General features: G+C 46.0%; 1 protein-coding gene across 1 annotated transcript in view; it reads left to right on the top strand.

Annotated features, from left to right (window-relative positions):
* The window catches only part of LOC146789820 (acid-sensing ion channel 1C-like), a 632,040-nt gene that overhangs the window by 284,725 nt on the left and 322,900 nt on the right, over positions 1–24,415 (top strand). Inside the window, exon 4 of the mRNA XM_085632177.1 lies at positions 23,056–23,206. Coding sequence (XP_085488303.1) covers positions 23,056–23,206 — 151 coding nt within the window. The remainder of the gene's footprint in view (positions 1–23,055; positions 23,207–24,415) is intronic.

Genomic DNA, 24,415 nt, shown 5'->3' with positions numbered 1-24,415 from the left:
TCCACCCATAAGGTACCATCACACTCAGTCAGGGGAGTATCTTTAAGATCCACTCTCCCTTTTGTCTCTTCTCCTGTTCTGAACAGACAATCATGCTGCTCAATCTCATCTATGTCTGCTGGAATCGGCAATAATGTAGCTGGGTTCAACGTATTGCATCTCTTATGTGTATATGGTTTGCTAATAGTGTCAATTCATACCCTGACAATCGAGCACTAGTTAAGTGCTGTAGTCAGGGGTACCCAACACAGGAGCTGAACATAATGCATTACGCAATTCCCAAAAACTTTTCTGACACTCTTCAGACCATGGGACAGGATTTGGTGTGTTTTTACATGTTATGTGTGTTTTTTTTTTTTTTTTTTTTTTTTTTTTTTTTAAAAACCTTTATTTGTGCATAGTAAAAGAACAAATACGGGCCTACAACCATCAGGCCGGCCACAATACGGTTGAGCACAGAGACAAACAATACATCCCCTGTGCGTCAAGGTCAAGATTAGCAACGATTCAGGATTCATACACTGAAGGGATCCTTGACACCGGGGGAAGGAGAAGTGAAGGTTAATTTTAAGGTTTTCAAAAAAAAAAAAAAATTTTTATCGGGAAAAAAGTCAGTAAAGGATAGAAACAAGGAGATTCGAGTCCGCGAGTCGACTTCATACACTGGAGAGCAGCAGCATCATTAAAACAACCATAGAAAATCTCATACAGTAAGGCGATGCAATTAGATAACAGGATCATCACAGTAGTAAATACGCACCCCCTAAAAGCCGCCCCCACTCAATCCACCCCACACCCGGACCCCGAATCGAAACAAGTATAGCGCAGAGACATGAAAGAAAGAGGCCCATAGAACTAAAAAGGAAACAGTAAATTACCCCCCCACCCTACACCAATGCGGAGGCTATGGCCTACCCCCCCCCCAGCATAGTGCCTGTCGCCCAATGAACCCGAAATATAGACGAGAGAGAAAGTAGGAATAGAGTAAAGAAACTAAGAGAAGAAAGAAGAAAGGAGGCGGGGAGGAGCCCACGTATCCTCAGGAGCGCCCGACACCACCGGCCAGCCAAGCCTCCACACACTGAAACCCCACTACACCCTAAGGCGGTCGTGGGAAGATAGCATGTAACACCACGGAAATGAAGGCAGACAGATCGCGACGAGTGCGCACAACATAAGTAGACAATTCCAGTCCCAGTCCAGCCCGGCCGTGAAGCCATTATGATAGAAAGTAATCTAGCCCTGGCCCGATCGCGGGCGTACGATTAGACCCGCCCCCTCGTGAATGCCCCGCATCCCGAACAGACAAAGACAATATGGCCACTTGGGAGAAGATGGAGAAGTAGAGTCACAAAATGGCCGCCGATCATCTATTGAGGTCCCCTTGCACACCATATAAAATCCAGACCTGGCTTGTAAAGTACATGAGTTCCACATAATAGGAGTCGTAGGCCACCGTGAACAGTTCCTCGAGGTCGCCAGGTGTAGTTCAGCTGGAAACTCCTGCGGGCCCGGTGAGGCAGGCAACAACAAAGCAGGCGACAATGACCGGGGAAACAAAGTATCTGCCATTGAGCAGGAGAGCGATTGATCCTGAGCGCCGGGAAAGCCAAATGCAGACACCAGTGTAGCACCGTTATACCCAGTCGTTGCTTCCCCGCAGGAGGACCACAGCACTGGCCGACTCACGTCTTGTTGATCACAAACGGGGCGCTCACGGCCCGCAGCAGACAGTGTAGAGTCGAACCGCTCACTCAGCGTTTGCAAGCCGACACACAATTGCAGACGAAAGTCCCGCAGGGCAGCCAGAACGGAGCCGTATGTCAGCTGAAGCTGCGTCCCCCCAACGGCAGCAATCCGGGACGGCACTGGGGAGCTGGAGTCTGGTAGAGGGAGGGCGAAGCGGGCAGCGGGCGAGACCGGAGCATCACCCCCCAGCAGCGAGCAGGCAATCAGCGCCATGTTTTACCGTTGAACGGTACCGTGGCCAGGGGGGGGATCGTGACAAGGAGGCAATTCCCAACAGGTCTGCGCCGCAACAGGTGAAAGCCAGCAGTCTCTTCCCCTCCCTCAGGCTCTCTTTGCAGCCGACTAGACCATAGAAGAAGGGGGTCTGCAGCCTTCTACAGCGTGGTCCACAGAGCGGGGTAGGAGACCCGCCACACCGGGGCTTACCCTCTGGCTCCAGCCCATCAGATGCAGGGTACAGGAGGTGTCCGGGCGTCTCTCTCCCGGCTCTTCTGGCGACCGTGCGTGGCGTGAGGCGGGATCGGGACCTCGGGCTCAGATTTGCACCAGCGGGTCCGGTGACTGCAACGATTCCAGGGGGCCGGCCGAGGCCGCAGTAGAGCAAGGGTCCAGGGCGGGGAACAAAGGCACCAAAAACTCCGGCATCCGGGCGGGCTAAGACTTCGGGAAAGCGGCGGCGCAGTCAGCGCGTCGTCGCACGCGTTGCACCTCGAAAATCGGCAAGGATAGGAATCAGGATGATAGTCCGAGGCCAAGGGCCGACGGAGCCGGGCGCTCAAGCGACTGCTCCGGTCGCCATCTTGGCTCCTCCCCCGTGTTTTTACATGTTAATGCTAACAAAGGTTTTGCCAGCAAAGAAAAATTCGGTATCCAATGCCTACAGTATGAAGTGATGCCCAAGAAAGCACGCACTTCTCTCTGTGTTCTTGGCACGCTCAATTGTGCAATGGCTTGAATTCTTTCTGGGGTCAGTTTCCTTCCCTCCTTCGATAAGAGATGACCTAAGTAGGTCACTTCTTGTCTACAATATTGCAGTTTTGAGAGAGACACTTTGTGATGAAAGGCAGACAAATGACGCAACAATGATAATGTAGCTTCTTTGCAAATCTTTTCAGTATCCGCGGCGATTAGTAAATCGTCAACGTACTGAATAAGGATAGCGCCACTAGGTAAAACAAGTGCATCAAGCTGCGCTTTTAAAGCCTGACTGTATATTGATGGACTTTCACAGTAGCCCTGTGGAGCGCGTTTAAAGCGGAAACTTCGACCTCCTAAACTGAAGCCAAAAATGTCCCTGCTCTCTTCTGCAATTGGGATGCTAAAGAAGGCATTCTTTAAATCGATCACTGAGAACCATGCAGCGGAAGCTGGAATCATAGTTAACAAGGCAGTTATATCAGGGACAACTGGAAACTGTGGCACAACAATCTTATTTACCTCTCTAAGGTCAATCACAAATCTGTAAACAGGTGGCTGAGAAGGGTCCGTACGTTTTAAAACAGGTAAAACAGGACTATTGCAAACGTTGCCTCTTGTCTCCTCAATTACACCCTTTTTAATCAAATCACTGATAATTGCTAACAACGCTTTCTGACCTTCATTGGAGATCTTGTACTGGGGAATGCGTGGCAATCTGACATTGGCCTTTAAAGTGACCACATATGGCGGTATTTCCAAGAGACCCACATCATTGGGACCAGTAGCCCAAAGGACATCCGGAAGGGATGACAATTCAGGTGGCAATGTATTCTTTGACAAGTACATCAGGGAAATCACTTCCTTACCCAATGTAAGTTGTACTCCTGAGGGAGAACAATATAGCGTTGCATGCAATCTTTTTAACAAATCCAACCCTAACAGATTTTCACCACAACCTGTTGTTAGGATGAGGGGTGCTTTTAGCTCACAAGGTCCAACAGAATGGGGCATAGGACTAGAAATCGGGTTCCTAACCGGGGCGCCAGAAAAACCTACTGAAACATTCATTTCGCCAGAGAAAGGCGCGCCAGGGAGTTTTGAATGCATAATTGAACTCTTTGCAGCACCAGTGTCCAGCAGAAAGGGCTCTGACACACCCGCTGTAGTCACCTTAACATACGGGCCACTTTGATCCACTGGTACTGAAACAACTCCCTCTCTCTGTCTATGGCTGTCCTAGTAATCATTACCTTCTACATTGTCGTCTTCTGCATAATAGTCATTATTATAGTACTGAGCTGTATTACCATTTGCATTGGCTTGCTGATCAAAGCTATTTATCGTATTTTGAGGCGGAAGAGGACGCGCGTTCTGGGGAACATTTCCACGCCCTCTACCTCTAGGAGCTTGCTGACCACCTCTACCTCTTGCGCCATACGCATTGTTAGTACGCTGCAACAATTTGGGACAACTATACTTAAAATGACCTTCCTCTTTGCAATATGAACATTGGTTGGGACCTATAGGGATGCGTGGTTGATAATACCCATTCATTTGCTGGTTATTCTGAAACTGTTGGGGTTGCTGATAGATACCTTGGGTTTGCCTATAATTATTCTGTCCTCCACGTGGCGGATAAGCCTGCTGTAAAAGGACCTTCGTTTTCAATTCTTTCATTTTCTTGTCTGTTCTATCCTTTTCGTCTTTATCCCTATTTTCGTAATACTGTGCAGTAGCCAGTATTTGCGCTGAAGAGGAAACAGCCCAAGAACTCTCTGAATCTTTTAATTTTTTACACAACTCGGGGAGTAGATTCTGCACAAATTTATCAACAAATAACCGTTGGCCACCTTCGGTACTCATGTCTTGACCACTGTGGTCGATAAACGTTTCTTCAAACTTTGTAAAGAAATCGGACACTGTCTCATCTTTCTTCTGCTTGCATGCGGATAGTTTATCCCAATTCACGCGCATCGCGGGCATTATGGTTTTAATGTAGGTAATAATTCTACCAGGGAGTTCTGCTACTAGGGGCTCAGGTTTTGCACCACCAACTTGTCCAGTGTCTGCGGCAACGATATTAGCCCATGTGCCCCCTAGTTCTGCTGCATGATCTGTATTACGAATGGATCCCCATAAAGGCTGTGGAACCACATTCCCGAACAACATATCTATGTCAGCCAGATTCATGACACACGATTCTGCAGTTTGTGATAACTCCTTATAATATCCTGTAGGGTTTTTACGGGGGTCAGGCAATGTCTGTTTAAGCGCTATTACTTCAGATCGTTTCCAAGGGACATGCACCCAAACACGCTGGAAATGAGCTGGAGCAGCAGCAATACCTCGAGCGGCATCAGCCGCAACGGCTTCCTTCCATACCGGAGGGACTTCTCTCATAGGGTATTGTCGCACTTTTCCCTTTTTCCCCACAGGGAATTCCTGTTCGAACAGTGATTGCTGACAATCATCATTCCTGAAGGACAGTAAAATCGCAACTGCTTTATCTACATCGGGACCCACAATTGTACCTGTTCCAAAGTCAAATCGCACTCGACACAACTCCTGCGGGTTTGAGTTTGAACCATGATCCTCCAATTCCTCACAGAGGAATTCACACATTTTTTCAAACACATACCTCTGTTTTGGGGCGTCCCATTGGTGAAAAACGTTAACAACTGACTCCACATCATAGAGTGAAGGGAAAACAATCCACCTACGTGCCATATGATCTAATACCTCTTTCTCTTCAGGATTAGGCAGCTGACTACGCAACTGCTTACGTTGTAAACCAGGGGTCATACTAGATGACCCAAAGAGAGGCGACATTAAACTAGTAACTACATTAGCTAGTCGTTGTCGTGCCGAAGGAGAAGTTGAGGCGAAAACGGGGGGAAAGACAGAGGGAAGAAAAGCGGGTGCAGATACAGGTACCTGGGTAGTGTAAGGAAGAGCGCCAGGGGAGGCAGCTGATGTACTAGGCAAAGTCGCAGGAAGCGCAGGGGCAACAGGTAACAAAACTGGCGGCCCTTGAGAGGGCTGCACTATAGGGATAGGAGCCAGCTGAGGGGGAGCTGGCGGCTGTGGGAAGGCTTGCGGCACATTAACTAGAGGCTGCACATTTACGAGCTGTGGAGGCGCTGTGGCATTTTGCGCATACGGGGGTGGCGAACTTAGCAAATGGGACATTAGGGAATCTTTCTCTTTCTCTTCCGTTTCATCTTGTGGAAGGGGTGACAAAACTGGGTAACATTTATCGATCCCTAGTTTGCGCTGTCTATGCAACTGCTCATTCATTTGTTCCTCCTCATTATCTTTAAATTGCACAGCTGCTTGCATCATTGACATACCTTTTTCTCTCTTATTCCTTTTCGCTAGCTTAATTTCCTTCTGTTTGGCTTCCTTTCGCCATAGGCGGAAAGAATCAAACATCGCTGGCCGGGCTTTCTTTTTAAATAATTTAATTTCCAAATTATCTAAGATATCTGTATCGAAACTACCATTTTGGGGCCATTTTAAAACACCGTCCTTTCTAGTGTATCGGATCCATACTTCATTATATGCAATGGGGCCCACGCCATGTTTTACATAAAGCTCATAAGTTGGAGTTCCAATTGGAGGAACCGGAAATGAATCCTCCAATTGGGAATCCCTTCTACAACCCAAACAAAACCAATTACCAAATATACTAGAACCAGGCATCTTTGCTCACTAGTCTAGTTTCAAACTTCAAAGGATTATCGAATACGATAGTCTCGTGAATACACGAGTCCTCTGGCTTTGGCACTTGCAAGTTCCAAATCAAAGCGATCCCGAAGGATACCAAATTCCCGAAGGATACCAAAACAAACTGGGAGACGCTCCACACTTATACTTAACTGAGGTATCGATGATCGATGGCGTCACCAGAAGACTCTCTCAATTGTTTCGCTCTACCAAATCGTCAAGGGTCCAAAACAGGGCGATTAATCAGGGCAGCAGTCCTTCGTAGCCGTCGGGACGCGGAGAACCTCGCAGAAAAGACTTTCGGACCACGTCGACATGCAGGGGTCGATGAAGTGGCGGCCTTCCTCCAGAATTTCCACACGAAGCTCCTCACGAACCTCTGGCTTGGACCGGTACCGCTGAAATCACCCCGAGTTGGGCGCCAACTGAAGTACTGGGTTTTTAAAACCCAGCGGTGCAGGGGAACACACCCTAAGACTTCGAGTTCTTCCTGTTTCAGACCCACAGAAACACAGAGTCTTCTAGGTGAAGTCAAAGATCGTATTTATTGGCTGCAGACCAATTACAGGTATCCGAGAAGTACAACACAATGTATGTTCTCAGGAGACTGCTTTTTCTTACAAAAACGGGCTTCTCCTTATATACAAAATATCATGCTTCAGGCACACATTCCTCGTTTTATGATATGGTCATTCATATGTATTCATTACAAACGAAAAGGCAGAGTCATGATGACCATCCCACATTCCAGTTCAGCCAGCCCACAATTATTTACCCAGCGAGGCTCAGATCCCACATCAGATATCAACAGACCCCAATAAACACGGGCACCTCCTGTTTGTAAAACAAGCCATAAAGCAGAAAGAGTCAGGTGTGAAAGAGATTAGCCTTGTGTGGGATGAAAAGGCCTTATGGTGTGTCAAACCCTGATGCTAATCACAGGTGGCCGTACGACGGGGAGCTCGTGGGACCGGACTGACCTGGGGCGGTGGAGCCAAGTTGCACAGGTCACAGAGAAGTCAATGGAAGGCACATGTGTTCTCAAGGCCTGTAATTGTCCTTAATGTGTAGCCTATGTGAGGGCAACCATAAGATGGCCACCGCTCCAAGATGGAACCCACGAAGTCAATGTGTAATATCGTATACAAAGTGCATTTATCGATAAAACGTTATGCAAAGCACTTGTACATACTGCATTGGCCATTCGCGGTTCGCTGATTCAGGAATAGACAGGGGTAGGGCCCTGCCTCCTACGCGGTCCCAAATTTTAAAGTACCACATAGTTCTTTGGTGGAACTGCGAATATCTTCGATTCTTTTTGTGTAATAGTTAGTTTTTGCCTTTTTCAGTGTCGCATGGTAAGTTCTTATATTGGCTAGATAGTTTTGTCTATCATTGCTGTTTTTGGAAAACCTCCATTTATGCTCGAGAGATCTGCATTTCCTTTTTGTGACTTTAGGTCTGGTGTGTACAATTTTTCCGAGCGGGGTTTATTAACTGTGTTGCCAACACGTTTAACTTAATGATTTTTCTATTTCTTGTTGTAGGTGCAATACCGATGTGTTAACGGATTTATGGTGCTGTGTAGGGTGTTCATAATGAGTAAAGTGGTTGTCTTTGCAAATCACAGCTTTTCTGACAGCAAACCACTTTTGTACATCAGGGCCAAGTTTTCTTAACTAAATGGAGCAAAGGCGAAATTCAACCATTTATTTCCAAGAACAATTTTATCAGATGCTGATGAGCCTGAGACGTTTTGAGCTATTAAGAAACTAAAAGATGATGGAAGGAAATGTGACAAACAGTGTTATAAATAAGTAACGATTGTCAAACTACTTTTTCAAAATCTTGGGGAGACACATAAAATTTCAGGAAGACGATTCAATATAATGAAATGAATTGCTTAATTTACCTTAGAATACAAGAGAACATTTGATGAATAGTTCTCTGTGGAATATGGACCCACCCAGAGGTGGTCCAAGAAATAATGCAATACGATCAACTTTATTTATGAATTAGCTAGCAAGAAATCAATGTGTATTTAGCTGCTGAACTGCACACTATGAAGTTAATGGTAGCTGCTTTCCCATCAGGAACTGACTCGCCCATTTCCTCTCAACCTGCTTTTTAAGTCCAAGCTTGGAACAGTCACTTTATGGGCTTCAAATAGTCTTCACCTTCTGCTTGCCAGGAGCTTATAGTTCCATTTGACACCACAGACTTCCTGTATACTCGGGGATTCTTTGTTGCTGTTCATTGTGATGCCCTTTGAAAAGATGAAAGAATTCCAGAGATGTCGGGATTTTACGTATTAACATTTCACTTGGTGGTTCACGCCCAATCTACTTGTCTTGGAGGCAAGTAAGTAAGTAATTATTTATTGCTCAGTTAATTAAAATCATTGCAGTCGGTTACATGTAATACGTGCAAACGAGCATAAAATACAAATTTATCTGGATCCACCCTTTTTATAAATGAGTGTCTTAAAAATTATGTTAAAAACATTGGAACAATTTCATGAGGCTAAAAAGTGCATTGTGGAAAGTTTATGCATCATTAGCACTTTCTGTAAATTAAGATAAGAGTAAGTCATTATATAGCCCAGAGTGTCTATGTTAAAATACTTGAGACTGCAAGATCTTAGGGCAGATTTGAGCAGCACTGTCAGGTTGGCATGACACTTGACAAATAGGCCTTCGAGGGAGCCTTATGGCTAGTTGCAAACGGCTTCTGCTGTTTTGTAACGTACAGACTTGCGTTGGGGTGATTGTTCCTTGTCATTGCCGAACGGGGCAAATAGATTTTAATTGCCGTATGGATTTGCTTGTCTTGGAGGCAGTTTTAACTATTTCTGGAAATTAAGCTGTGTGGGCAAAGAACACATTATATTTTTCAGTCTGTCAGCTTCCACAATGAGAAAATATGTGGGTACTCTGTATATTTTCCTATGTAATACAGAGCAACGTGTTGTGTGAACCTGTGGTTAGAAAGCATGCACCTTAGTACGCCTGAGATGTCACCTCCCGGCAAAACACTCTTACTGCTGAAAGTTGAGCCATGACTAAGTCATGTCTTTAAGTAATATGCTCACCCCTCGTACCCAAGAATGCCATCACTGTACCTCCTAACTAGCATTGCGCTGATACACCTGCAAAACTTGTGACCATCATTATGAACTCGTCTTTCACTAAGCATAGCCCCTAAAGTCCTTGAAACAGCTGTATTACTACTCAAAAGACCCCCCCTGACCTCAATGGTCACACACTCTAACTACTGCTGAGCTTGCTTGGCGGGCAAGACCACTTGTAAAAGTGGAGGTCCCGTGTCAAAGCCAATCCAGCCATATTCTTATTCCTTGCCAGAAGGTATCATGGCTTTGGTGCAGAAGTGGGGTAGCCTTGGATGTAGTTTGGGGCAGTATCCTTACTGTTGCTGTTGAAGGTTTTTGCTTTCTAGTCATACACTTGGACTGCGTGACAACCTGTGGCACTCTCCTGCACAGCATCTTTGTGGGTTGTGTCGCCATAGCAACTAAGGCCCAAGAACCATCTCTTAATTGGTTTTATGCCTTTCTTTCGGTCAAGGAAAATCACGTTGTTATGCAGAAAATAATCAGATCAAAGTTTTGTGCCTGTGGCCCTCCGGAATCTTGCTCAGAACTCGTTGGGGGTCTAGGGCTCTGAGTCATGGCTGGGGATGAGTAAGGTACAATAAATTGCTCGAAAAAAAAGAATTACCCTCTTAGTCTCCAAACATGTGCTCAAGTTATCTCCCTCCATCCCTTCACCTTCTTTGGTCACAGACAAATATCTCAAATTTGTGTGTTTCCTTGATTGTGATTTTAGCATGACATCCAGGTCAACGCAGCCTACGCTGTACACTTGGCGATCCTTCACTTCGCCGTTATAATCTTCGACATGTCATTGTTACCTCTCTGGATAATTCTGTCTGGTTCACTCTAAATTGCAAGAGGCAACGCAACGCCCTCTTTTCTGGTCGCCCAATCCTTTTTTAGGTCTCGCCTGAGCCAGCGCTTTAGCGCTGCTCTCGCGAGAGCTTTTGTAAAAGGGGGATCTGGAAGTGCAAACTAGTGCTTTTCAGGCCTCCAAATACAGTGCATGTGCGCCGGGCGTGCGCACCATTTGGCAGCCTGAAAAGCACTGCCTGATCACTTTCGCGGACACAGCCACCATCTGTCTCCTCCGTCACGGGTCATTAAGTTGCATTCTCCTCTGCCTCCTTTAACTTTCACTTTCGCGGCTTGGCTTGTTCTAGTGTTTAGTCTTCCGTTCTGACAGCACATAAAGTAGATATATAAATAGGTGGCAAATATTTAGCAGGATTTTTACCGTTTGTCAACACTTAGATTCAACATCTTTCTGGTTTTCGAGCTGCTGTTATTTTGAAAGTGAACATGATAAAATTAAGCTCCAATTTGTTCGATACTAAGGCCGCATCAGCAAGATAGCTACCGGTTTTGTTTTTTGAAGGTAAATTTCCCATGTCTGGGTATTGGGTTGCATTTATCAATCCTAAACTTGCATGTTTCCACCACTAAGCTGTTATTTGTTCAGCTGGATGACTTTTCATTCCTTTGTCTTTGGTAAATAAAACCATGAAAAAAGTATCAATTTTATAGTTGGCCTGTTACTAGTAGCATAATATGTTTTTATACAGGACTGTATTTCAAACTGGCAATTGCTTTGCAAGCCTCTCGGACCCCCATCCTGTTAAGAGTATGATTCTTAAGGCTTTGGTTTTCTGTAGAACCCCAGTTTTGCGTTTAATTTATTTTTATTTCTCTTGGTAGTAAACTTAAACCCATAGATGTACCCCTCACCCGGAGATGGCTTTCTTGTACTGAACTGTAATTGGGGGATTATTGATGGCTTAATTTGTAGGCGTTATTTTAGATAAAATACTTAACCTACAGTGACTCTGTGCTTAATAGCATATCTTTCCTAATGAGACTGTTGCATGGAATCAGTCCATTCATGCCAAAGCCGGACCAGAATGCCTTACTACAATCCCCTGTTCTCTTAAGACTTGTGTGACAAATTGGCAATGCCCTTTTTCCGACCTGCAAAATGTGCACCCTGTATCGGTAGAAGGCAGCTGTGCATGACAATTTCACACTGGGGAAAAAAACTTCAAATGAACGTTAGATTTATTTTCAGGATGTTCTATATTGATGGCATAATTGTACATACAGCTAGCTTACTTGACTTAAACAAAGAAAAACTTTGTAGGGCACGGATCTCTGGAGCTGAGATTCAGTCTTGGACCCGCTGGCCTTCTAAAGATTTTGTACTCAGACCTGTTTTACTCTGGCGTGTTATTAGATTTTGCAAATAAATTATTCCTGCTGTATATAGCATTACTCCCATGTTACGCTCAAAGGCGACCTTAAACAGCTCATTTCTGAAAGGTGTTTTCATACTCTACCTTTAATGTGTTTTGCCTACCACCTTCAGCTCTCAATTTCATGAAGAACTTTATTTATGATTGGCTAGAACATAATTAGTTATCGACCATGACTTTCATACATGACTTTCTTTAATATAAACTGAGATTACAATCTGTAGTTATCTGGGTGTCATGACATCTCTCAATTCTATAGAGTGGCTGTACATCCTATAAAATCTACTTTTAAACTCTTCATGTTTATCTTCCTTTCTGAACTTTGTCCTCCTTTAGCCCTGCTTCCCCCCTCTTTATTCTTCTCTGTCTAATTTGGTACAGCTACACTACTTTTCCTCCTCACCTTCAAATTTCTTCTTGCCTTGCTGAGTTTTTAAAAATAAAAAGCAGTTCGTTAGTGCAAGGTTTATGCACTCAGTAAATCATGTGTAAGTGCCGCGCCCACTTGAAGAGTTTTGCTTATTTGTTAGTCTTTCAGCTACATATATTTTCCCCAGTATTTTTGCTCCCACAATTGTACCCTCGTTGTGTTCTCTGATCTGGTATATTTATTTTTTATGATTTATTTGCATTGTTTTCATTTATATATGCATTGATGTTCGTATAATGCTTGCTTGTAAATTGTTCTCTGTTGTAAAGCACGGCAACATGGAGGTGACATTTTTGCACTATATATTGTTTTGCACATAAAATAATTTGTTGTGGCTTATGAGTGCTACACGCCACACACTGCTGCACACTGCTGCATTACTCACTGCTGCATGCTGCACGCAGCACACTGCTGCATGCCGCTGCACGCCACACAGTGCTGCATGCCTCACACTGCTACACAAAACACTGCTGCACGCCACACACTGCTGCACGCCACACACTGCTGCACGCCGCGCACTGCTGCACGCTGCACACTGCTGCACGCCGCACACTGCTGCACGCCTCACACTGCTGCACGCCGCACACTGCTGTACGCCGCACACTACTGCACGCCACACACTGCTTTTATGCGAGTTTATGCTACTGACATTGTAAATGACAATGCCTTTTATTTGTTTTAAAACCAAAACATAAATAAAAGGCATTGTAATTTTACAATGCCAATAGCTCAAACTCTTATAAATGCGAGACCTATTGCATTGCAAATGCTTGTAATCAAGGGGAAAAGCTGAGTGAGGTGGCTGAACACTGGGCTGAAACAATAGACCTTCCCTCACCCTTTTCAGATCTCTTCGCTGGCTTACCGTTCAATCTAGAGACATATGAAAACCCTGACTCGCGCCTGGCCGCTACCCCCGCCACCTAGCTGTTGAGTAAACTGTGCCCTCAGTGATCATAGAACAGTGCGCTCTGCCGACCACAGATTTCCTTTGTAGTCAGCTGGACATTTGCGGGCTCTAAAGACTGCACCGATGGCTCTGCTGTAGCAGCAAAACGGTGCAGTCAGCATTCATTAAACATCTTTAGTCGTTGCTTCCAGGGGTGTTGTGACCCTCTCACCTGCATGCCCAGTCCGCGGCCCCATCACCACTCCTGGTAGATCCTGTGTGAGTGATTAGAGCATTATGGGCTGTACACGCCTTCATCTTCATCGGTATTATCACTTATGTTTCCATAGCAGTTAAACTCAACTGCTGCATCCAAAAGCTGTAATGGAAGGTATTACTAGAACAGAACTCGACTCAGTGACGCTTCTATAACTTGCAATATTCGGTAGTTTTGAGCCTCCATGTGCTGCCACAAAGAGACTTTATGACCGGAACTGCTGCCTGATCGTGACTTGCAGTGTTGCAGCTATATGTCCTGACACACCGTGTGTGTTGGGCCTTGCTCAGTAATCCGCTTCGAAGTGCCTGTAGTCCACGAGCCCTTCATTCGATAGGATGTTATTGTAACTCGGGGGCATTCCAGGCAGTGGCTGGGTGCTGGCAGTGTTATGGGGCCAGCTGCTGTGACTTTCATTGGCATGGCTCCGTGTGCTAGGTTACCATGTTTTTTTTGGGCCTTTCGGGTTGCGAACGTTCACACTGCTGCTCTCTGCCTTATGTATGATTCCCACTGTAACACCGTGAGATGGTGCAAGAAAAGCAAGTGAAGGAAGAGGCTGGAATGGTCCCGCACTCTGTTTAATAGTTCTACTGCCAGCAGAGGTGACTGCGAATCTCCAGGCCATGCCTGTTTAACTCTGTGTTTTGTGGTTCAGGAATGGGTTTTAATTTCCAAGCCAAGTCTGTGGGGCTTTGTGTCTTGTGGCAATTCATGCTGTGATCCTGTGCTCCAGCAGACAGTGGCTCTGATTTGTTGTGTTGTAGCTTTGTGGCATGACGTTCATTTGCCGGCAGTGTTGTGGCCTGGCAGAGGATAACTTTGGTGTCTGTCTACTGCTGCATTCGATGGATTTAGGCCCAGATCTCTGTACTGGGGTGAATGTATGACATTGTTCTGCATTCTGTCCATCAACAGTTCTTTTTGCATTTTGTCACCCTGAGTGGGAAGGGTAAGCTCAGACGTGAGTCCCGTGCTCTCCATGCCACTGGAATCAAGCTATCCTGGCTGAAGAGGGGTGAAACCCCGAAACCGGTCCTAGGATGCTTGTTTCCAGTCCAAGGAGGACCTGGCCTGGCAGTTCGGGCTGGACTGTTCCCATAGGGCACAGGGTCAAGACCGATTTGCATATGGCTGGGTCCAAACTGGAATGGCATGGTGAGCAAAAAAACGATGGATTTAGGCCCAGATCTCTCTACTGGGGTGAATGTATGACATTGTTCTGCATTCTGTCCATCAACAGTTCTTTTTGCATTTGTCACCCCGAGTGGGACGGGTAAGCTCAGACGTGAGTCCCGTGCTCTCCATGCCACTGGAATCAAGCTATCCTGGCTGAAGAGGGGTGAAACCCCAAAACCGGTCCTAGGATGCTTGTTTCCAGTCCAAGGAGGACCTGGCCTGACAGTTCGGGCTGGACTGTTCCCATAGGGCACAGGGTCAAGACCGATTTGCATATGGCTGGGTCCAAACTGGAATGGCATGGTGAGCAAAGAAACGATGGATTTAGGCCCAGATCTCTGTACTGGGGTGAATGTATGACATTGTTCTGCATTCTGTCCATCAACAGTTCTTTTTGCATTCATTACTGCTGCATTCTTGCCAATGATTCCGCATTCATGCAGCATTGTGCTGTAAGGTTTATATACATTTGCCTATATGTGCACCTTTCACAACTATGACACAAATGAAGAAGGAATTGGAATAAGGCATCCTTTGGAATAGGCCCACCAGCTGCATGGAGCAGTTGGAGGCAGGTTTACTGCTGAACAGAAGGGAGGGTTTGGACATTTAGAGACACGTTTACCCCCCATCGGATGATCAGGGTTTAGGGGTACTTGCAGGCCTAGAAACACGGGATTAAGGTGCTGTGTTAATCGCGAAACTACCTGTGGTGATTTGAAGGACAAGGCCTCCTCCCTGAAGTAGGTGGAGAGGGTGGTGGTCTACACAGCAAGAAGAGTGTCAGCTATGACGCCACTCTAAATTAAGTTGGGTGGTGGCTGAGTATGGAATGTGTGGTGGCAGCTCTATGCCAGGAGCCTGCGTTATCCCCTAACGGTACATGGCATTGTGGGAAGATAAAATGATTACCCCGCTGCACTAGTAGGTGGGTTTGCATGGGACTGGTAGGTGGGTTTGCATGGAACTGAGGAAATAGATTAGCGAGGAGGGTGAGCGCCAGGAGGTATTGTAATAGGAGCAGCCATCTTGCCGACAGAGAATGAGGACATTGCTCCCATCCGCTGAGACCTCCTCCGTTATGCCACTCCGAGCCCTGACCGTGGGTCTCCCTACTGGTCTCTGAATATAGGTCTCCACTTATGTCTCTTCTTTGTATTTGAAGCTAGTTTAGCTTTATTTCCCACCTACTTTCATTGGGCAGGAATTACAAAAGACAGTGGTGGTGGCTCTCCTACTATCTAAGCTTGATTACTGTAATGGCTTGCTGCTGGGGATTAACAAAACCCAGATGAGTAGGCTGCAGTCACTGCAGAATGCCGCCGCGAGGCTGCTACTAAATATACCTAGAGGCCAACCAACCTCTGCTGGAATTAGAGCACTCCACTGGCTTCCCATACAGCAACATGTGGAATTCAAGGCGCTATGCCTGGTCCACAAAGCATTTTACGGTGGAGGAGCTAAAGACATCCCAAAAATGTTCAGGTACTATACTCCAGCTCGTGCCCTAAGATCCAGTAAGTTGGGCCTTCTCCAAATTGATAGGTTTAGGAGAGTGAGATGGGGTGGAAGAACCTTTTCTAATTGTGCAGACGCGCATCGCAGGAGAAGCAGGCGGGGAGCATAACTAACTTCACCGGAGGATTGCGGAGGATAGCGGACTTCAAGCCCCAGGAGGTAGAGGGGCAGTGTCGTGACCTGTGGCCCCTCCCTCCCTCTTGCACCGGACCTAGAAAGGAGCTCGCGCCTCCCGCTTCGTGGGACGAGCGTCGCAGGAGAAGCAGGCGGGGAGCATAACTAACTTCACCGGAGGATTGCGGAGGATAGCGGACTTCAAGCCCCAGGAGGTAGAGGGGCAGTGTCGTGACCTGTGGCCCCTCCTTCCCTCTTGCACCGGACCTAGAAAGGAGCTCGCGCCTCCCGCTTCGCGGAACGCGCGTCGCAGGAGAAGCAGGCGGGGAGCATAACTAACTTCACCGGAGGATTGCGGAGGATAGCGGACTTCAAGCCCCAGGAGCTAGAGGGGCAGTGTCGTGACCTGTGGCCCCTCCCTCCCTCTTGCACTGGACCTAGAAAGGAGCTCGCGCCTCCCTCTTCGCGGGACGCGCGTCGCAAGAGAAGCAGGCGGGGAGCATAACTAACTTCACCGGAGGATGGCGGAGGATAGCGGACTTCAAGCCCCAGGAGGTAGAGGGGCAGTGTTGTGACCTGTGGCCCCTCCCTCCCTCTTGCACCGGACCTAGAAAGGAGCTCGCGCCTCCCGCTTCGCGGGACGCGCGTCGCAGGAGAAGCAGGCGGGGAGCATAACTAACTTCACCGGAGGATTGTGGAGGATAGCGGACTTCAAGCCCCAGGAGATAGAGGGGCAGTGTCGTGACCTGTGGCCCCTCCCTCCCTCTTGCACCGGACCTAGAAAGGAGCTCGCGCCTCCCGCTTCGCGGGACACGCGCGGGCGGGCACCAGGCTAAGCCCGGGCAAAGGGCGGGCCGTCTGTGGCCGTCTAGGGCCAGAGGAGGCCAGGCCGGGCCTACTCTCTTTCCAGCTGGACATCAAGACGCAACCATGGGTAAGCGGAAGCTACATATCACTCAGGACTAGGGGGGGGCCAAAGCAAAAGTCCCTAGGAAATCGGGAAGCATCATATCATACTTAACCTCTGCTGTGGGGGTGTTAACATCGGAAATTGCACAGGCCGAGAGAGAACTGGGCCTCAATAACAACGAAGTACATGGCCCTTGCCCTATACAGCCATTAGAGAACATCCCAGTCCCATTAGAGCCTTCTGTTATTATTGGCCCCCCACCTCTGGCTCAAGAACTACAAAATGATGCTGGAAATGTACCGGCCCCTGACTCCCTGATAATTTCGCCCAAACCCCTCCCCTGTCAGCCCCCTGCCACCAATAGACAATCTAAGCTCCAACTAAAAGGCCCCAGGAAAACGGGCAAAAATAATAATAAGCGGGACATTATATCCAACCGTACCTCATCGGACCCTACCCAAGTGATTATTGACTCTCTCCACTCCTCTGTTCGGGATTTGGTGGAAAATATTTTTACTAGTAGACTTGAGGAGTCTCTTACTAGTATTGCTAACGACATTGTTGATACGCTGAATATGTGTGTGGCTAGTTTATTAGAGAAATGTGCCCAGATTGACTTTACTCTTTTAGCCATTAACAAGGCCCCTAAACTAACCCAAAATAGTATCCCCCCCCAGATTGATTCATTCAGCATCACCCGGTCCTAGTAGTAGGATAATGGGGGATTTCTCTAGGTTACAGAGTGGAGATCCGCCTCTAAACCCAAGTCCCACTATCACAATCCCAGTGATTAGGGACCAAGAGGGGCATCCTAATAGGAAAACTAGCTCATCAGCCCAACCTACACCCCAGGTTAATGCTGCTAGTGAGCACATTTCAAGTAATACCCTAGTTCATCCTCACAGTAATCTTCCCCCTGAGGCTGTCCCACTGGTGGTTATCTTGGTTAATGTCCCATCACTATTGCAAGGGAAAAGTGAATCACCCGAGGGACTACTGTCAGATACCAGAAAATGGTGTGACCAGAACTGTTCGGGTGATGCTAATATATCACACTATATTTTGACAGCCAGGCGGGTTGGATGGATAGGTGAAACTAAGAAAAAATTTAAGGGAGACTGTGTGGTGGTAAATTTTAATAATCCTTATGCAGCCCCACGTTTATTATGGGACGCCTCTGATTTGGCCAGGGATGGCAACATTAAGGCTGTCCCTTTAAGCCTTTTTTATCCATCGCCCCTTACCTCTTCTTTTATCCGAGGGAGACATTGTCCTCCAGCACGAACGGTGCGTCCGTTGGCAACGCCCCGTTGTACTGCTCCTAGCGTAGACCCCGAGCCTTGTCATTTTACTAAAGCCCCTTTCCAGGGTTACTCCAGCACCAACAGGATAGACAGGCCCATTGACACTATCGTTTTATCTAACAGGTTTTTACCCTTGTCACAACTAGATGTCAATGACTGACTAGTCCCTACAGTCCCCATACCTTGTAACACCGGTTATGACACCATTAAGTTAGGGGATCCAGGTGTCTTCGTGAAAATAATGAGTTGGAACGTTGCTGGTCTACGGTCTAAACAAGAAGATGCAAATTGGTTAAAATTTGTTTCATCTTTTGACATTATAGCCCCACAAGAGACGTGGGCTAGGGAAAATATTCTGTGGATCGAAGGTTTTAAATCTTATTCTCTCCCTGCATCACCATCGGCAGCAGGAAGAGCTAAGGGTGGCCTGCTATTCCTTTGCTCCATAAAATTAAAGGCCAAGATCAACAAGCTAGATACGAATTCCCATAATTGTCAAATGTTGGAATGTACATTGGAGTCGCAATCCAAAATGTTGTTTATTAACTTTTATAATGCTGGGGATTGTGTACCTGTGAATACGAATCTTAGTTTTTTATCACATTTTTTGGAATTATATAAAGCACATCAGACCACTTTAGTACAAATTATTTTTATGGGTGATTTTAATATTCATATTTTTGAGGATAATTGTAAGATTGTTGACCCACATGGCCCCCCGCATTCTGTACCCCCTCATTTTGAACACTCTATTAAGGGTGAGGCTCTTGAAGAGCTTCTTCAATTGGCGGATCTGTATGAGCCCTGTCTTTTATCCAAGAGTCAACGGGTGGCGACGTTTGAAGCTAGGGATAGCGAATCAATTATCGATTACATGTTTCTATCACCAGCTCTTTTAAGGTGGGTTTACAGGTATTTTGTTTTTCGGTCCCCATTTTGTGACCATAAACCTGTAATCCTAGTTTTAGATAAGGGTTTTTGTCCCAAGGATACAACACTGGCCCTACCCCCACCTGTTACCCTAGTCTCTTGTGATCATGGTAGGAAATTAAAGTGGGCCAAAGTAGTTCCAGAGGATTTTATGGAAAATGTAATTGTAAATAACAGTGTCGCGTTTGGTAAGTGTCTGGACCCCTCCTCTACGGGGGGAGAAATCATCTCCGCTTATGACTCCATCTGCTCCCAGGTTGCATCAGACCTTACTATCACCAGCAAATTGCGCCCACTACAGGGGAAAAAGTGGTTTGACCCCAGCTGTTCCAGGGCCCATCAAAATTTATTAATTGCGTTAAAAAAACAACCCCGGGACACGGCCCTAATTTCTATCCTTAGGAAAAATTACAAACTAACTACCCAGAGGTGTAAAAATGAACTTAAGAAAGAGGCCTGGGATGCCCTTACCTCGGTAGAGGTCCTCAAGGATAGTGCTAAGTTCTGGAACATTGTGAATAGCCCACTATTAACAGGGGAGGAAAATGCTCCACTGGATATAAATATCCCAGAGGAGGAGTGGCTGGTTCACTTTGAACGAATTTATGCTAGCAATATGACCCTGGTCAGCCTTGAGGTCACTGAAACACCCTCCCCCACTAACCGCCTGATCTTTGATAAACTCGATGTTTGTAAGGCTATAAAAGATTCTGCCTCAAATAAAGCTCCAGGACCAGATGGTGTCCCGTTGGATCTCTACAAAGGTGACATCGAGCTCTGGAGTAACATCTTAACCAACGTCTTTAATGCTAGTGTAGTGAATGGGTTCCCGGAGTCCTGGTCCAAATCAATTATCATACCGGTTTTTAAGAAGGGAGAGAGGGGGGATCCGAGATGTTACCGGCCCATCTCACTAATTGACTCAGCGGTGAAAATTCTGGGCAAAGTGATCTTGCACAAAATTTCAGACTGGGTAACGGAGAGGGGGATTTTATCAGAGGCCCAATATGGTTTTAGATCTGGTAGAGGCACCATGGAACAATGCCTTAATCTGTACTTGTTAATTAACAAGTACACTAAATCAACTAAAGGTCCCATATATTTGGCATTTATGGATCTGTCCACAGCTTTTGATCTGGTGAACAGATCAAAGCTGTGGACGATCCTACTGGACTTGGGGATTGATCCCTGCCTAGTCCATTTTCTTGCGGATTTGCACCAAGACCTACACGCTGCAGTAAGGGTGTCTCATGAGGGGAAATGCACACGACACTTTAAATCGTCTAGAGGGGTCCGCCAGGGTTGCATCCTGGCCCACCTACTTTTCACCCTATACATCAATAGGTTAGATATCACCCTAGGTAAGGCCTGCTTGGATATACCGCGTATAGGGAGCAGTAGTTTACCTGTTCTTCTGTACGCGGACGATTCCGTTTTATTGGCCCGTACCCCTCTGGGATTGCAGCGACTACTGAACTCCTTTGGGGAGTTCATGAGTTCTTTGGATTTAGTGGTGAATAGCACCAAATCACATGTTATGTCCCTGGGCATACGCAAAAACAGAGGCAAATTTTTTTATTGTAACGGAGTTGAGGTCACAAAGGTAAAGGTATTTACCTACTTGGGGGTCCTGTTTGATGATAGGTGTTCATGGACCCCTCAGCTTTTAGCTAAGAAGAATAACGTAGGCAGAGCCTCCTCGGCTATATTAAGTTTTGCTCGACGTTTGGGCGGCAAACCATGTGAGGCAGTTCTTGCCATCTATAGGGCGAAATGTCTAGCTTTAGCGATTTACGGTGCCGCTATCTGGGGGTACAAAAAAGCGGAGGGTGTACAAACCGTAGAAAATAAATTTTTTCGCTCACTCCTCTCCGTCCCCCAGTCTTCTTCCACCTTCTCAATACACCAAGAATTGGGAATGGATTATGTTTCTGATCGTATTAGTCTGGCCCCTTTATTATTTTGGTTGAAAATATGGTTGAACCCTGAACTCTCTCTGAACCGACTGATTTTAAAAGACTGTATGGGTCTAGATAGAGCATTAGATATCCCGTGGCTCCTGTATATTAAGAAAACATTTTATAATCTAGGGCGCCCTGAGATCTATGACAACCCAGAAACAATTACTAAGGGGGATGTTAACCAGATCAAAACCCAATTCTTGAATTTAAGGTCTTTAGAGCGGGAGGGGGAGGAACTCAATAAAGTGTCTGTAAGGGCCAATTTTTTACTAATAACCTCCCCCCAGATTGAGCCTTATTTTTAAAATAGTCTCGAATTATTTTCACCGCTGGCTGTTGACAAGATTCCGTTTTATCCTAATACATTTTAATCTAGGGAGCTTTCAAGGATGGTGCAAACCAGAAGATGCTGCTCTTTGTAAATGCGATGACAGCTCAATCCAAGACACTGCGCACTTTATCCTATTCTGTAATCACTATACTGTAATTAGAGCAAAGTATATTTTACCATTGTTTCAAGGGAGAGGTTTTTATCAAGTTAAACCAGCACTGATGTATCTTCAATTTCTTGACTCCCCATGGATCATTTTTAATATTGCTAACTTTTTGGTAACTGCGGTAAGGAAAAGGAAAAAACTTGATGCTCAGTCTGGATACTGTCGTTAGGGGCACATTTATTGGCTTGGCTGATCCTTTTATGAATCATTTTATACTGTATTTTGTAATGTTTTTACTTGTATGAATTATTGTGATGTACTTTTATGATTTTAATGAATCGATTAAAGTGGTTTTGACTGACTGACTGACTAATTGTGCAGCAAAGTTGTGGAATAAAATGCCAACAGCCATGCGATTTCAGTCTAATAGACAATCTTTTAGGAAAGAACTAAAGACCTGGCTGTTTGCCTCAATATAGCCCTTGTAACGTAGGTTGCACCACTTCCACATACACTAGCGCCAAGACGCCACGGCATTCGAGCGCTTTATAAACACATATCCTATCCTATCCTACTTCGACGGCATTGAGCTCAGCTTCCTGCCTCCCAATCACAGCTCTTCCTCGTTATCTGTGTTACCTTTTGCCTTTATATACGCTTCACTCCACCTCATATCCTCCCTCTAGCCCTATCTTTCTCTTTAGAGAATCTGACCACAACTAGATTAGAAACCTATGAGAACATTTTTAACGATTACAGACCTTGTACACATTTGTCTAATGATTTTCTTTGATTCTTCTACCTTCTTTATATAATACTTTTGTTCTTCCTGTATTTTATGTGTTTCTTTCTTCCTTTCCCTGTTCATTTATTCACTTTCACTGGTTTCCTTTTTCTTTCTTCGTCATTTCTTGATTTTATTCTTTGTTTTGTCTTTTCTCATTCTTTTCTATTTCTCACTCTTTACAACGATAACCCTGCTTTTCTTTTGCACTCCAGATCCATTTCTTTTTCTCTCTCTCCCCTTTTTCTCATTCCCCTTTGTCATTTGTCACTCCCCTTTCAAACCGCACCCTTTTTTCCTCAACACACCTATCTCCCTCTATCAATCATCTCTCATCCCTGTTCTCTCCCCTCATTTCTGTATATCACACCATTACTTTCCACTTTCTATTTCTCTCGTTTCCACTTTTTCTCTATGGTCGTACGTCTCTTTATCATCCTTAATTTCCTTGTCTTATTCCTCTTTCTCGTTGTCTCTGCCTTGCTTTCTGTCTCGATTTGTTTTGCTCTTTTTGTCCATATTTCCTGTCCTGCTTCTGCCCGTTTCCTTAACCCTTTTGTGATGACAGCTGATGTACCTTCCGCCTCCCTGGGGAGACTGTAAGTCCACACCAATCGACTCGGAGTTCTTCACCACATACAGCATCACCGCCTGCCGCATCGATTGTGAAACCCGCTACCTGCTGGAGAACTGCAACTGCCGGATGGTGCACATGCCAGGTAGGCATCAGCACTGCTTCAAGACACCCAAGTGTAGCAGCTGCAATATCACGCAGCCTTTAATACCTGATTGTAGGAGAGTAGGATCTGCTTCACATATTTACCCTCACTTTTTGCTGGTGTTTCACTGTTTTTCGACTTTAGTCTGGCTGGGACCCTGCTATTCAGAGCCCCAGCCTAGCTGCTTCCTCTCTAAATTGATTGCATGTACTTTAGGTACACCACAGATTGGATCCTGAGGTACCCTTGTGAGTCTCTAGTATATGGTATACTATGTACCCAGGGCATAGGTACCCCAGAGGCCTACCAGGGGCTGAAGCATGTATTATGCCACCCCTGGAAAGCCACCCAAAATGAAACCACAGGTCTCCTACTGCAGCCTGGGTAAGGTGGTGCATGCACCCCTTACTGAGGTATAGGTTCACTACTTCTAATGTGCTTCAGGATCATCTCACACAAAGCTCCCCTCTACATGACTGATCTGGCTATCCCCTACGAGCCTAACAGAACTCTCCGCTCTGGGGGAACTGGATTGCTTAAAATTCCCCGCGTCAAGAAAGCCAGAATGGGTGGTTGTTCTTTTCGTGTAATGGCTGCCAAAGAATGGAACTCTCTCCCCATGAGTATCAGACTAGCGGATTCAGAGACCTTGTTCAGAAAACTTCTGAAAACCCATCTGTTTTCCCTTTAATTTCCCTCTCCTGGCCCTGACTTTCTCCACAGCGCGGGGACACGCCGGGATGGCGTCACCATGCGCTTTACAAGCCCCTTTTATTATTATTATTATATATATTATATATTATACCTCACCTAACACTGCACATACAAACCTATCAGTCACCCCTATGGCAGGCCTTATCAATCCTGAAGGCAAGGTGCTTGGTTATATGTGAGAGGGTGCCCAAGCATAAGCTGAGCGCCTTTGCAGACTTCAGAATCTCTTCTCCGGGGTTGTCAATGGTGCAGCCTGACCATATACTCTTAAGTGCATTATAACCAAACGGTAAATGCTAACTTTGGACTGGCTGCACGGAAACATGTCGTGTTTGGTGTCAAACACCTTGGAATCATACCCCCACACCAGTAACTGGTATCGGAGTATGATCCCACCCTTCTAGAGGGAGAGACATGGCAGTACTGGGTTACCCAGTAGAAACTTAACAGAGCCCTGGCATCACAAAATGGATGCTGCAGCCACAGACACGGGTC

Source organism: Triturus cristatus, chromosome 10, assembly GCF_964204655.1.
Source record: "Triturus cristatus chromosome 10, aTriCri1.1, whole genome shotgun sequence".
NCBI classification, from domain to species: domain Eukaryota; kingdom Metazoa; phylum Chordata; class Amphibia; order Caudata; family Salamandridae; genus Triturus; species Triturus cristatus.
This window is presented reverse-complemented; position numbering and strand designations above follow the sequence as displayed.